This window comes from Cupressus sempervirens, chromosome 8 (assembly GCF_028749045.1).
Source record: "Cupressus sempervirens isolate cs-2001-9-10 chromosome 8, ASM2874904v1, whole genome shotgun sequence".
Taxonomy (NCBI): Eukaryota; Viridiplantae; Streptophyta; class Pinopsida; order Cupressales; family Cupressaceae; genus Cupressus; species Cupressus sempervirens.
In genome coordinates this window covers 747,360,651-747,375,176 of record NC_143125.1, presented here as the reverse complement: position 1 = coordinate 747,375,176, position 14,526 = coordinate 747,360,651, and the positions used below count along the sequence as shown (strand labels likewise).

At 36.3% G+C, this 14,526-nt stretch overlaps 1 protein-coding gene across 1 annotated transcript in view; it reads right to left on the bottom strand.

The window, feature by feature from the left end:
• Positions 1-14,526, bottom strand: part of LOC149544578 (ubiquitin C-terminal hydrolase 13-like) — a 254,280-nt gene that overhangs the window by 106,678 nt on the left and 133,076 nt on the right. The window contains exons 14-19 of the mRNA XM_089795193.1: positions 2,080-2,136; positions 1,576-1,632; positions 1,059-1,133; positions 827-946; positions 592-714; positions 428-496 (exon numbers count right to left, since the gene is read on the bottom strand). Coding sequence (XP_089651319.1) covers positions 428-496; positions 592-714; positions 827-946; positions 1,059-1,133; positions 1,576-1,632; positions 2,080-2,136 — 501 coding nt within the window. The remainder of the gene's footprint in view (positions 1-427; positions 497-591; positions 715-826; positions 947-1,058; positions 1,134-1,575; positions 1,633-2,079; positions 2,137-14,526) is intronic.

The window sequence follows — 14,526 nt, the reverse complement described above, 5'->3', positions numbered from 1 at the left end:
AAGGCTTATGACAGTCCCAACCGGGCTTTCCTCTTCAAGGTTTTACAGAAATTTGGCTTCTCGGATAAATGGTGTAAACGGATCAACACTTGCATTGCTGGAGCTTTTTTTCCAGTTATAATTAATGGTACTCCCATTTTCTTCTAATTCTCCCAAAGAGTGAGACAAGGTGACCCTTTACCTCATTCATTGTTTATTATAATCTATTATGGTTGAAGCTTTCAGTAGGATCATTACAACTCGACATGAGTGAGGTCTCTGGTTAGGGACTCAAATAGTCAAATTTACAGGGAAGGCAGATGAATGAAAACCAAATTTACATCATGTATGAAAAATCCATTTGATCTCCAATATAAATGCCGAATTACTGAAACTGATCAACACCCATTGTCAAAATCAGGTAGCTTATAAAAGTCTTGAAAAATACCTGAGCAATTTGTTTCTCCAAGAAGAGTCTTACTTCAAAGCCACCATTATAATGTTTGAGATCCCCAATCTGCTTATATCAATTAGTGTCTCAATATATTACTTTAGATTGCTATTCTGCAGCAGCCTATTCTTCAAAACTTTCAATTAAAGAGATTTCCTTACAGTTAATTCTTCATCCACAGAGGTTAATGCTTTTCTTGGACGCCAAGTGTTGTTTTTCCTTTTAGACCAAATCCAAATTCTCTGACAGTTGATAGGAATTAAAAATTCCTTGGAAAAATGATCCTACATAGCTCAAAACAGCAAAAAAGATGTTAACAAGCTCTTGCGAAAAAATTGAATATGTACGTAAAATAAACTCCAAACTATATATATATATTTGCAAAACTGAGTTCACCTTGATTTGTGAGAGTGGCACACTATTTTCAAAGATAACGGGCTTAACATTGTCAAAATCAACAAGATCAAAAATTACATCCTTTCCAATTTGTGTTTGTAGATGGCTGTCACACACCACCTGCACCATTGTTACCAAATTTTAATGATAGATATCTTATATGTTCATAAATGAATGATGCTAACATCATGTTATATAAAGAGAAATGGATACAAAGGTCTTTGAGATAGACCTTTATATTTGTATATGGTGAAACTTCCCTTCGCTGCCTCCGTTTCAAATCATTCTCTTGTTCTTCCATTGTATCCTGCAAGTTAGTACACATATAGAATAAATGATTATAGGAAAGCATACCCATCATACATAAACAAAACAAAGAGATATACTCATTTACAACTATATTATTTTATACCAATCTTCATGTGAATATGAACCTTCGTCAAATGTATGTTCTTACTATAAACACAAATATCATTATGGTGTGCAAACTAACTAGGAAAAATGCAAGCATCATCACGACATATTGTTCCATAAGAAATGGTAGGAATATTTTATTAGATGTAATGTCGATAAAAATATTCATTCTTCTCAATTTGCATTCATGGATAAGCATCATATACCACCTGATCATCACTACTGTACCTGTCAAATGCAGATTTCTTTAATAGCTTCAATCATTATTATCATGATAAGAATTTATAAATAAAAGATGTAGATATGAAGGCATCTAAATGGCTTCTCAATCAGACCTTTATATTTGTAAGAAAATTAACTTCCTCTCCCTCTGTCTGTATCCAATCATTCTCCTGCTCTTGCATCAAAATGAATGTTAGCATAAAAATCAAATAAATAATTATATCAAAGCATGCCCATCATATGTAAACAAAACTAGGAGCATATAATTATTAATAAACTATCTTATACCCGTTTTATTTAAATATGGGCCTTCATTTAACTTTACTTTCTTGCACATAGGCACATACTGTAAAAGCATGTAAACTAGCTAGGATGCTAGTGTCGCCACAATTAAATAGTTCCATTAGAAATGGTGGTATTATTATCAGATGTTATTTTTTTGGATGCAAGATCTAATTATAAATTCTTTCTAATTTGTATTCATTAATTAGCATGATATACAACCTGACCATCTTACTGGAACTGCCAAGGGCAAATTTCTTTAATAGCTTAAATTGCTATCATCATAATAGCTATTTATAAACAAAAGATATGGATATCAGGCATTTGAATCAGACCTTTATATTTCTAAGCAGGTGTACTTCCTCACTTTCTCTTTGTTTCCGATCATTCTCCTGTTCTTCCATCAAAATGAATGTTAGGATAAAAAATAAAGTAAATAATTATACCACAGCATGCCCGCCACAGAAGGAAAAAATATAAACATGCTCATTTATCAGTATCTATGTTAACCAAGACATTTATCCAAACAACAAATGATAAATATTATTATTGTATGCAAAACATGAAGGAAACATTCAAGCAGTGTGATTAATTCTTCCATGTGAACTAGAACAAATTATGTATTATAATTTTCCCACATGAAATAGTTATCAGTATAGAATGTATTGTTCAGTTCCACATAATGCCTTCTCTCTTTCTCTATGCTTAACTTTGTTAGCATTAATGTTGATGGTATTCTTTTGGGGAGAGTTTGTTAGCATGATTGACATGTTGCATTCATGACTATTTTTGTCATTGGTGTCGACATAATATCGTTTTTGTAAAGATTTGCAGAGTAGTAGATAGAGAACAAGGTCATACAAACTATGTATTGATGATGAGATCAAGCACAGTTAAGGATATGTTCTACATTGTGTCATGATGTCATGGTCAAGTGCGCATGCAGAGAGTCAAAGACATGCAAGAGTTATTGAGAAGTTACAAAGGACAATATGCAAATAGAGTACCTGAGAAGTGGTTTCTAATGTTTGGATTGTATCTCTTAATAGGGATAAAACTGTGGTGAGCGAAGTTAGCCAGTGATAGTACACAGCCCGATTATGACGTCAATGAGTGCACAAGGTCAGATGTCGCACATGTGAGAAGTTGTATTTACTATGAGTCGACAGTGTTTTGTAATTGCAAAAAGATGTAATGTTTTGTAATGTCTTAATAAGGTCCTATTATAATTCAATGGGAAAGCCTCAAGGCCGACTCAAAGAATTATTTTGAGGATATGGTATTTAGGAAGGTTATTTTCCTTGTGGCGAGTATGTATGCAAATGTGTATAAGTTGTGCAAGTGCTAATTGTGCAAGTAATATGTAAAGTTGGTAAATACGTGTAAGCTATCAAAGGGATCAGTGTGATGTGAGTTCGAAGATCTGGTATTGAAATATAAAGAGGTTTGGTCCAGTCAAGAGGACAAAGAAGGAGTTCAAGTTATTTCATTTCTACTATTCTGCAAGGAATAGTACAAAGACCAATTGAACAGTGAGTTCGGTGGTCTTGCCCTTGAAGCTCTTTGGATAGTGGGTCCATCTGCCTTTTACAACTCTGAATAAGGTTGGAATCTCCTAACAGGGACTGATATGTACTGAATGTATTTCATTGGCTCCTAACAGAGTCCATCCTCTTACAAGGAACTTTTATATTAGTACATCATTTTGTGAGTACCATCCCCACCGGGGTTTTCCCTCTGATCAAGGGGTTCCCTAGTTAACATATCTGGTGTTAGTGTATGTGTATCTTCTTATCGTTGCTGATTATATTGTTCACATGCTTAAGTTTTAATAATGTTGATAAAAGTTATATTGATCTGATAATTGATTCACCCCCTTCCTCCTCTTAGTTATCTTGGTGGACTTTACTTTCTAACAATTAGTACCATAGCGTCAAGTCCTTGAAGGAAAAGCTTAACAACTTAATGAGAACAATAGTGGGTCATTTGTAGAAAAGAAAGTTCTAAGTTTGATGGAGTTAACTATGACATTTGGAAAGAGAATATGAAGACTCATTTTCTATTGATGGGTTCAAGATATTGGCTGATGACAAAGAATGGAAAGAAGATTGTGAAAGAAAGAAAACTTGAAGAATGCAATGAAGTTGAAAGAGATCTACTTATGTGCAATATGCTTGCCAAAGAAGCATTATTGTCAACTATTTCTGTGAATGAATATAGTCAGGTAAAATCTTTAAAAACATCTCATGCAATTTGGAAAGCTTTAAAATCTACCTTTGAAGGTGATGTGCATGCTAAGAGAATCAGATTACAAAATTGGATATGTTTGTTTCAAGATGCTAAGATGATGGAAGATGAAACTATAAGAAGCTATATTGGTAGAATATCAAAAAATGTTGTAGGAATTAAGTCTTGTAATGGACCTACAAATGAAAATGAGATTATTTGGAAGATCTTGAAAACCTTGACACCGTCATTCAAGCAGAGAGCATAGATGATTGAGCTAGTGATACCTTTGTTGGAAGCATGAATGTTGATGATATTCCTATGGAGGGGTATTGTAGAAATATGATTAGATCATTATCATGATGATATGTTACATTGATGACTATATTTGTCATTGATGTCAACATAATAGTTTTCTATGGTATCTAACAAAAGAACAACGGAAAGATCAAGTTGGTACGGACAGATCGTTGAGTACTTTCAGTAGTGAGGAAGAAGTTATGTCTTAAGTCTAGAAGAAGCTATGCAAGTTTTGGCAAAGACTGTTCTGAGATAGAGTTTACAAAGGCATATTCTGGTAAACTCATTATATCTCTTAGCAGAGTTATTATTCTAAGAAGCCAAAGTTACAGATGTGAAGAAGACATGTTGGTGATGACGTGGACAAGCTCATTCATCATAATGTTACGTGTACAGAAAGTTATTCAAGCTACAAGGCGAAAGATGAATACTATCGCTAAGTGTAACGTGTTCTTAATGTGGTCCTATAATAATTAATTGAGAAGGTGTAACAGCCAACTCAGGGAATTGTCTTATGATTTCGATATAAAGGAAGGACATTTTCCTTTATCATGAATGAAGTATGTATGGATGAATGCGAATGATTGACGAGTGGAATTCGAAGTTAAGCAGTGCAGAGCGGAAGTGAAGGAAACTTCATTACCGAGGTTTTATTGTGTGATCCAAAGTTAGATACTTGGATCTGAGGTTCGTGACGTGGTCTACAAGGCTGACAGTGATTTGTCTAGTTGACAGGACAAAGAAAAGAAGTTAAAGTATGGTACATGCAATTATTCCTTAAGGAATAGTTGAGAGATCAGTTGGGCAGTGAGTTCAGTGGTCTTGCCCCAGAAGCTATTTGGACAGTGGATTCTTCTGTCTTCTACAACTCCTGACAAGGTTGGAATCTTCTAACAAGGATTCAAAGTCTCCTAAAAGGGACTCATATGTACTAAATGTTGTAATAGACTCCTGACAGGGTCCATCCTCTAGCAAGGAATATTTATATTAGTACATCATCTTATTAGCATCATTCCCACCGGGGTATTCCCTCTGATCAAGGGTTTCCCTAGTTAACATAGTTGGTGTAATTGTTTATGTGCATCTTGTTATGGTTACTATTTACTTTGGTTATATAGATAAGGTTGATAAATGTTTTAATTATTGGATAACTGATTCACCCCCTCCCCCTCTCAATTATTTTGGTGGACTATTGTTTCTAATAATTGGTATCAAAGCATGAGGTCCTTGAAGATAAAGCTTAACAGCTTTGGGAGATCATGGTGAGCAAAGATAGTCCTAAGTCAAATAGTCGAGATTTCGACACAAAAGATAGAGACTCTTGGCGAGTTATTCGAAGAAGACATAAAGATCAAGAAAGGCATTGATCTGGTTATAAAAAAAGAAAAAGGAGGTATGGAAATTTTTTCTTGTTGGACATGTAATGACTTTGGTCATTTTTCATCTAAATGCCCAAAAGAATAAGGAAATCTAGAAAGAGTTTGATTTCTATTGAAGATGAGGAATTTAAAGAAAGTATGGAAAGATTCTTGAAAGATTGTGATAATGAGCTTAAAATGGTTAAAGAAAAGGAAGTACTAGAAGACATAGCTTTGGTAACTTTTGTTGATTCAGAGACTAACCATGAAAATGTGAAAGTTATCATTAACAATAATTTGCAAAATAGGAATCAGATTGAAGAACAGAGATCTAATCCCAGAGCAAAAGAAAGAGTTGGGTTGACGATAACTAAACAAAATGGTATAGCAGAAAGAAGAAATAGGTCAATAACAGAAGTAGCAAGAGCTATGTTAGCTGAGAATGATGTATCCAAGATGTTTTGAAGAGAAGCTATGAATACAATAGTCTACACTATGAACAGAGTGCAGGTCAGGAAAGACAAAATCAAGACACCCTATGAACTTTGGTTTGGTCACGCACCTACAATTAAGTATTTCAGAAGTTTTGGCAATAAGTGTTATATCAAAAGAGATGATGATATTGGTAAGTTTGATGCTAGAAGTGATGAAGGTATGTTTCTTGCATATTCATTGAAAAGCAAGGCTTAACAATTTATTGAAAAGAAAGGCTTAGAGATGTTATAATTTGAGAACTAAGACTATTATGAAAAATGCAAATGTGAGAGTTGATGAGAAATTTAGGAATCAAGAAAGAATAGTTGATTACAATTCAGATGATGATATTGTTACTAAACCAAGGAATGATGAAGTATTCCTTGAGACTAACAATGATTTGCAGAATGAAAGAGGGCTAAGGCAAGAACAAAGCTTGGAAGCTTCAGCAAAACCAAGAGTTGAGATAACAACTCCTACTTCGGGTAAAAATATGACAGAATCATCCACCCAAGCAGATCATCGAAGGCAGAGATAAAGATGCGATGACAAGAAGCAAAATCAATGAACTATGTTTGATATCTCAAGTTAAACCTAAGAATGCAGATGAAGCATGTAAAGATGACTACTAGAAGTAAGCTATGAAAGAGGAATTAGATCAGATAGTAAAGAATGTGACATGGGAATTGGTCCCCAGATCAGTAGATAAGAGTGTGATAGGAACTAAATGGGTATTCAGGAACAAGATGAATGAACAAGGCGAAATTGTAAGGAACAAGGCAAGATTTGTACATAAAGGTTACTCACAGCAAGAAGGAATAGACTATGATGAGACCTATGCTCCTATGGCAAGAATAGAAGCAGTAAGGATATTCTTAGCATATGCAGCATATAAGAAATTCAAAGTATATCAGATGGATGTCAAGTCATCATTTCTGAATGGAGAACTTGAAGAAGAGGTATACATTGAATAGCCTGAAGGTTGTCCTCTAACAGATGATAAGGACACAATATGCAGATTGAAGAAAGCATTGTATGGATTGAAGCAAGAACCCAAAACTTGGTATGTAAGGTTAGACAAGCATTTGACAAGGCTTGGATATAGCAAAGGTATGACAGATAGTAATCTCTATTGGAAAGAAATTGATGATGGATTAACGATCTTGGTAATATTTGTTGATGATATTATATTTGGAAGAAATAATGATGAAAGTGAGAAGTTTCAGAAGAAATGAGTATGATAAGAAAAATGAAATATTTTCTAAGATAGATTGTGCAGAATAAAGAAGGAATCTTTATTTCTCAGACTATGTATTTGAAAGATTTACTAAAATGATTTGGTTTGGAAACATGTAAAACTATTCGAACACCAATGGTAACTAGACACATGTTATTTACAAAGGCTAAGACACCTGTTGTTGAGCAAAAGAAACAGATCTATGATCGGAGATTTGCAATATCTAACTCACACAAGGCCGGATATAGCAAATGTAGTTGGAATTGTTGCAAGATTCCAAGCTGATCCCAAAGAAGCACATTATGCAACAGTCAAAAGGATATTTAGATACTTGAAAGGAACACCTAAGTTTGGATTGTGGTATGATAAATCTAATGATTTCACTCTATGAGCTTATACTAATGCTGATTGGGCAACCAGTATGGATGATAGAAAAAGCACTAGTGGTGGAGCCTTCTTTCTTGGAAGAAGATTGGTTTCTTGGCTAAGCAAGAAAAAGGATTGTACCTCACAAAGTACAAAAGAAGCAGAATATGTTGTAGCAGCAAACAATTGTAATCAAGTTGTTTGGATGAAGCAGATGCTGAAGGATATAAGGATAGAATTTAGTGAGCCTATTGTCATACATTGTGATAATACAAACACAATAAATATATCTAAGAATCCAGTGTTGCATTCTAAGACCAAGCACATCTCTATCAAGTATTACATGTTGAGAGAAAAAGTTGTAGAAAAGGAAATTAGATTAGAGTATGTGAGCACTAAAGAGTAGATTGTAGATGTTTTCACTAAGACTCTTCCCAGAGAGACTTTTGAGTATTTGTGAGGTATGCTAGGGATTATGCCCCTTCCTACATCAGAGTAGAAGATGCAAGAATTCATCAGTCCAATGTAACAAAGCACTATTGTTTGTTTGGACTGAATGTTGATGCTTCCTATGTGGGGGAGTATCTGTGATGGACAGAGTCATCTAGGACTCTTGTTGGATATTGTTTTTAAACAATTTCTTTGGACACTTGAGCTAGTCAGAAATAGTTGTTGTATAGTTTGATGGTTGCTGAAACCATTGATATTGATGTCAATGGGGGAGAAATTTAGCATGAAAAACAATTTGAGTACATTGAAGGGAGAAGAAAACAATTTGGGAGAAGTATAGAATGGGAGAATGATTGGTGAAGAGGATTTGAAAAGAATTGATGAAGAGGATTTGAAAATGATTGATGACGAGGATTTGAAAAGAAAGGCTAACAGTCTTTTACAGTTATTATTCGTGGAACTAGATGTTTTTCATCTATGTTGCCATCAATGTCCAAGGGGGAGATTGTTGGAAGCATGAATGTTGGTGATACTCCTATGGGGGAGTATTGTAGAAACATGATTAGATCATTATCATGATGATATGTTAAATTCATGACTATGTTTGTCATTGATGTCAACATAGTAGTTTTCTGCGGTATCTAACAGAAGAACAACGGAAAGATCAAGTTGGTACGGACAGATTGTTGAGTACTTTTAGTAGCGAGGTTAAAGAGAGATTATAATGTGTCAAGTATATGACGGTAACCTCGGAAGCATAAGATATTAAGTGTGGAAGAAGTTATACAAGTTTCGGTGAAGACTATTCTGAGATAGAGTTTATAGAGGCATGTTCTAGTAAACTTGTTATATCTCTTAGCAAAGTTACTATTTTGAGAAGCCGAAGTTACAAATGTGAAGAAGACATGTTGGTGATGACATGGACAAGCTCGCTCGTCATAATGTATGGAAAGTTATTCAAGCTGCAAGGAGAAAGATTAATGTTATCGCTAAGTGTAACATGTTCTTAATGTGGTCCTATAATAATTAATTGAGAAGGTGTAACAGTCGACTCAAGGAATTGTTTTATGGATTTGGTATAAAGGAAGGACATTTTCATTTATCATGAATGATGTATGGATGAGTGTGAATGGTTAAAGAATGGAATGTGAAGTTAAGCAGTGTAGAGAGGAAGTGAAGGAAACTTCATTGCCGAGGTTTTAATGTGTGATCCGAGTTAGATACTTGGATCAGAGGTTCGTGACCTAATCTACAAGGTCTAACAGAGTCCATCCTCTAACAAGGAATATATATATTAATACATCTTGTGGGCATCATTTCCACCGGGGTTTTGGCTCTAATCAAGGGTTTCCCTAGTTAACATATCTGGTGTAATTGTTATGTGCATCTTGTTATGGTTACTATTTATTTTGGTTGAATGGAAAAAATTGTTTAAGGTTGATAAATATTTTAATTATTGGATAACTTATTCAACCCTAATCTACAAGGTTCGTGACCTAATCTACAAGGTCTAACAATGATTGGTCCAGTTGACAGGACAGAGGAAAGAAGTTAAGGTACAGAACACAATTATTCCGGGTCCTTCTGTTTTCTACAACTCCTAACAGTGTTGGTACAACTCCTAATAGCATTAGAATCTTCTAACAAAGATTCAAAGTCTCCTAACAAGGACTCATGTGTACTAAATTTTGTAATAGACTCCTAACAGAGTCCATCCTCTAACAAGGAATATTTATATTAATACATCTTGTGGGCATCATTTCCACCGGGGTTTTGGCTCTAATCAAGGGTTTCCCTAGTTAACATATCTGGTGTAATTGTTATGTGCATCTTGTTATGGTTACTGTTTATTTTGGTTGAATGGAAAAAATTGTTTAAGGTTGATAAATATTTTAATTATTGGATAACTTATTCAACCCCCCCCCCCCCCCTCCTCCCGTTATCTTGGTGAACTATTGTTTCTAACAACCTTTCACTAAGAATTTTACCAGAGAAACATGTTGTTAAGTTTTCACATCATCACCTCAAAATTTTTGGGGACCACCTTTTTCTTGATCGCCTTGGCAAAAAATTTCGGAGTTCTCTGTTGGCACTCAAAATCACAACCCTAATTTTGAGCACCTTTGAAAAAAATCAAGTCCTTAAGCACTTTCAAATGCATGTGTTCCCGGCTATACCTTTGAGTCTCGTGAGGTGTTTAATGTTTCTAACAGCTTTCATTTAGTGCGTCTAAGTGTTTCATGAAGTTAAATTGTCGATCTGAGCCATTTCGTGAAGTCCCATTTTGAGCATTTGTCAATTCTCCATTTTCACCAAGTGTCAAACAGCGACAAGAGCTTGTGTTTGCAATTGAATATCTCGCACCCAGTGATGTTTCATGACTTGCCGCTTTGGGAGTATTTAGTGTCCATACCAGAGAACCTATGTTTTAGATTTTGAGTCGTTTTGAGTCCATTTGACTAGGTTTTGAATCCCTCAAAGTTGGTCTTTTAATGTTGTCATGCTGATGTGAATTGTTCAGAATTCTACAAAGCCTTGTTTGACTTGTTATAACTTTGACCCAGTTGACCATAATGTTGGTCCTTTTGCGTTGCATTGCAATGGTCAGAAACTTGTTACCTTTCAAGTTTGAGCTTATGACAAATCCATTTGATCAGTTTTCAAACGCGATTCCAAATGCAATTTCTGACTTTTTACTAGTGTCAAGAAAGGCAGATTTGTCAGAACCCCTGTTTGGGATGTCATAACTTGAAATTCGTGGTAGGTCAGATTGATAGGATTTTACCACTATGTTGTACTCCGAAATTACTCCAAGTGTGTCAGTTTGCAAATTTTGACGAATCCGTCTTCTTACTTTTCCAGGTCCATTCCATTTGCAAAGAACACTTTTCTGACATTGTTTCCAGTCTGCAAAATCTGAGTAGCCCACTTTGACCGCTCGCCATTTCCACCTAGTTATTCGTTATGAGCCCAAATCGCAGATTCATATTCTCCTCATGACAATGAACCAACATCCCAATTTTCGTTTCCCCAAGTATCCGTTTACCCAGTTTTTGAAGCCAAATCCAAATGCAATTTATGGTTTTCTGACATGTTTTCTTGCAAGCAGTTCTAAGAAGGCAACTTTGACGATCAATATCTTTTGACCCCGAATTCATCATGAGACAAGATTCGACAAGGTGCAAGTATGCAAATCAAAGAATCAATGTGCCGGTTTTCAGAGCCCGATCAAGTGTTCTGATCAGTTTCTAAGGCCAGTCAAAGGACCTCTTGGCACAAAGTCGACAAGTTACAAATTAATGGTAAAGTGATCTTTAATTGACGGTTCGGTGACTGAACTTGTTTCTAATCAATATGAGATGGTTAATGGATCAATTTTGTAGTTCTGTTGTTCAGAAACGAATTTTTTTATAAACCGGACCCACTTTGGGGCCCAACTAATTTTCACCAAATTGATAAGATGTTGGGATTTGGGGTGTTCAAAAGATGCAACAATGTTTCAAACTTATCTTAATACATTATTATAGAAAATAAAATGAGGGATGGAAATATATGCTCAATGATATATGGTTCATTTCAGTGAGGGCGGCAATGAAGTATTTTATTGAAATTGAATTCAATGAATATAGAGACTTTTAGACACAAAACCTTAGATGCCTTGTAGCAGCGGAGCAATGAAATGATATATGTCTGGTTTATAGAAGACGGTATATGTTTTATTAGTGCTACTCAATGGTATAGGAGGAGAGGTAGTCATTGCAATGTTGTCGACAGTGATAATATTTTAGATAATGATACCCATTTCTTTGTATATATCCATGGAGCTGGTCCGTTTGGGACAGGCTTATTTCATGATTAGGGATAAAAAGATGTATGATAAATGTTTCTAAATCAAAGTTCCAATGCCGAACACTGAAGATCAATGAGGACCTTGGACAAATAAAGTATGTTTTTTCAGATAAGACTGGGACAAATTACAGTACCTCAAAGAGTTTGACAGAGTATAATTACCAGAATTCTTCTTTGCAGAATGAAGAGGAGATTTTGTCAAGTGTAAATGATGGAGAGACTTGGAAGGTGAAAATGGAGGTTAAAGTGAATCCCAGACTTGTGCAATTCCTTCAGAAAGATAATTTGACACAAGAGACAAGATTTGCACATGATTATTTCCTTGCTTTAGCCGCTTGTAATACAGTAGTGCCCATTATAACTGAAACGTCAGAAGGTGTGAGATTGATTGAGTATCAAGGTGAATCTCCTGATGAGCATGCACTAGCTTATGCTGCAGCTGCCTATGGGTATACTCTGATAAAGCGAACATCTGGTTACATTGTCATTGATGTGCATGGAAAAAGGAATCCCACGCAGGTTTAAAGAACAGAGCACATCAAATTGTAGAGGGCATGGCAGACCAGTGTTAAAGTGAGGAACCTACGCAAAATGTTAATCTCACTCCACGCCAAAAGAGAAGCCCTCGCAATGAAAAAACAAAGAATGATCCACGTTATAGACCTGCAAGTAATAGCCCACGTAAAGGGCAGAGCATCAAAAGGTGGAAGCCACTGGACTAAATCTCCTGCCGATTCTCCAACTTTGGCAATTTTAACAAGGAAGTCTCATCTCCAAGCAAAGAGTCCACACTGTAAGGAGAAATCACCAGTTTGAAAGAGGGAGACGTCATGATTAGAAGATGCATCGACAATTAAAAACACAAACAAAGGTTCCAAGACATGAGATTGCAATGCCAACAAATACGCTAGGCAAAGAAGTTGAGAGAAAAACAAATGGCATGAGCAGGGGAACAAACATTTCATCTTTCAGTCTAATGGATCCTTTGTCCCTGATCAGAGAATGAGGCATCATGGCATACAGTCAAGGTGAATAGAGCCCCACGGCTATGGAGGAGTAAACGTGGAGCTCACAGAAAAAGAAACCCGCGGCAAAGTCCACGCTGAAACACGAAGCCACATGTATAACGGAAGTCAGAGCCCCAAGCAACATGAAGAGGAACCTACGCATTCAGGGAATCTCCACACCAAACTAAGGAGTCCCCACGCTAAAAAAGAAGTAGCATTCACAACTTTTGACTTAGACCACAGTAGGAAGAGACCACACATATAGAAAGTTAGCGGTTATGCCAAAGAAGAAGGCATGTTGAAGGGAGTCTACGCTAAGAGATAGGATAGTTTGAAGGTAAATGTTGTCAGAAGGTGAAAGGAAGCCGTTGGAGGACTAAGCTCTCACAAGAAACAAAAAGGCAAGGAAGTTGTTTCAAATGGGATCTCCATGAAAGGAGAAAGTTGCGGCAGATTACGAAGCCGCCATAGAAGAAGATGCCAAGCAAATAAAAACTGCCGCCAAAGCTCACCGAATAAGAAGGAAGCTGCCATGAAAAACGCCATTTGGAAGTGGAGGTTTGGAAGTGCATACCATGTGAAAAGGATGAAGCTTGCAGCATGAGGCAAAAAGCCATCACTCCACGCAAGCAAGGAACGCCTACGGTTTCAAGGAAAAGGGGAAAACGATTCAGACCTTTTATCCCACATTGATAAACCAAGGACTTTTTAAATGTTTAAATACAATAGCGCTTTATATGTTACTTGTCTTAAGATGACGCCTTTTGAAAGACAGAGGCATGTGGTGGAGTTTGCCAATGGTTGACAGCTGGCATGGAAAGCTAAATTTTGACCAATGGAGCAGAGAAATCAGGTGCCGGAAAAACTTGAAACATTTGCTGGGAAAGTAGAGATTTCCGGTGGTCGCTTTGCGCCATCGGAAAATGGTGAGATTTTCTAGCATGCGACATGGCGACCTACCAAAAAATCTCAAATCCGGCCAGCGACCCGCCGGGAAACTCAAAATCCGGCCCGAAAAACCAAAATTCCGGCAAAGTTTGAAGTGCAGCGATCATGATGAAATGGCAATGATTTGGCGATGATGTGGAGTTACAGACCAACCACAAGGTGCCATGTGGCACGGATTTCAAGGCAAGTTGTGACATGGTGATCAGATCTAGCAATGCACCAGATTGTGCCATGTAGCAAATCTAACAAATGTCGCTATGTCGCTAAGATGAAGTTGCACGCCAATCAACATAGCGACATAGTGACCACGACATGGCATCCATCTGGCATGTTGAAGTGGCAGTGCTAGACCAATGAGATGATGCCACGTGGCATCCAGGTGGGCAGGGACGGATGACTGTGCAGGCCCGAGCCAATGATGTGACAAAATGTGTCGCCAATGGTCAAACCAAGTTTGACCCAGATAGAAGATTGAAAGAAATTTCAAAGTTATAAAATAAATTTTTCCTGAGATGCACATTCATTTTAGATAAAGTTTGAATTAATGACATAGCTCAAACTTTATAA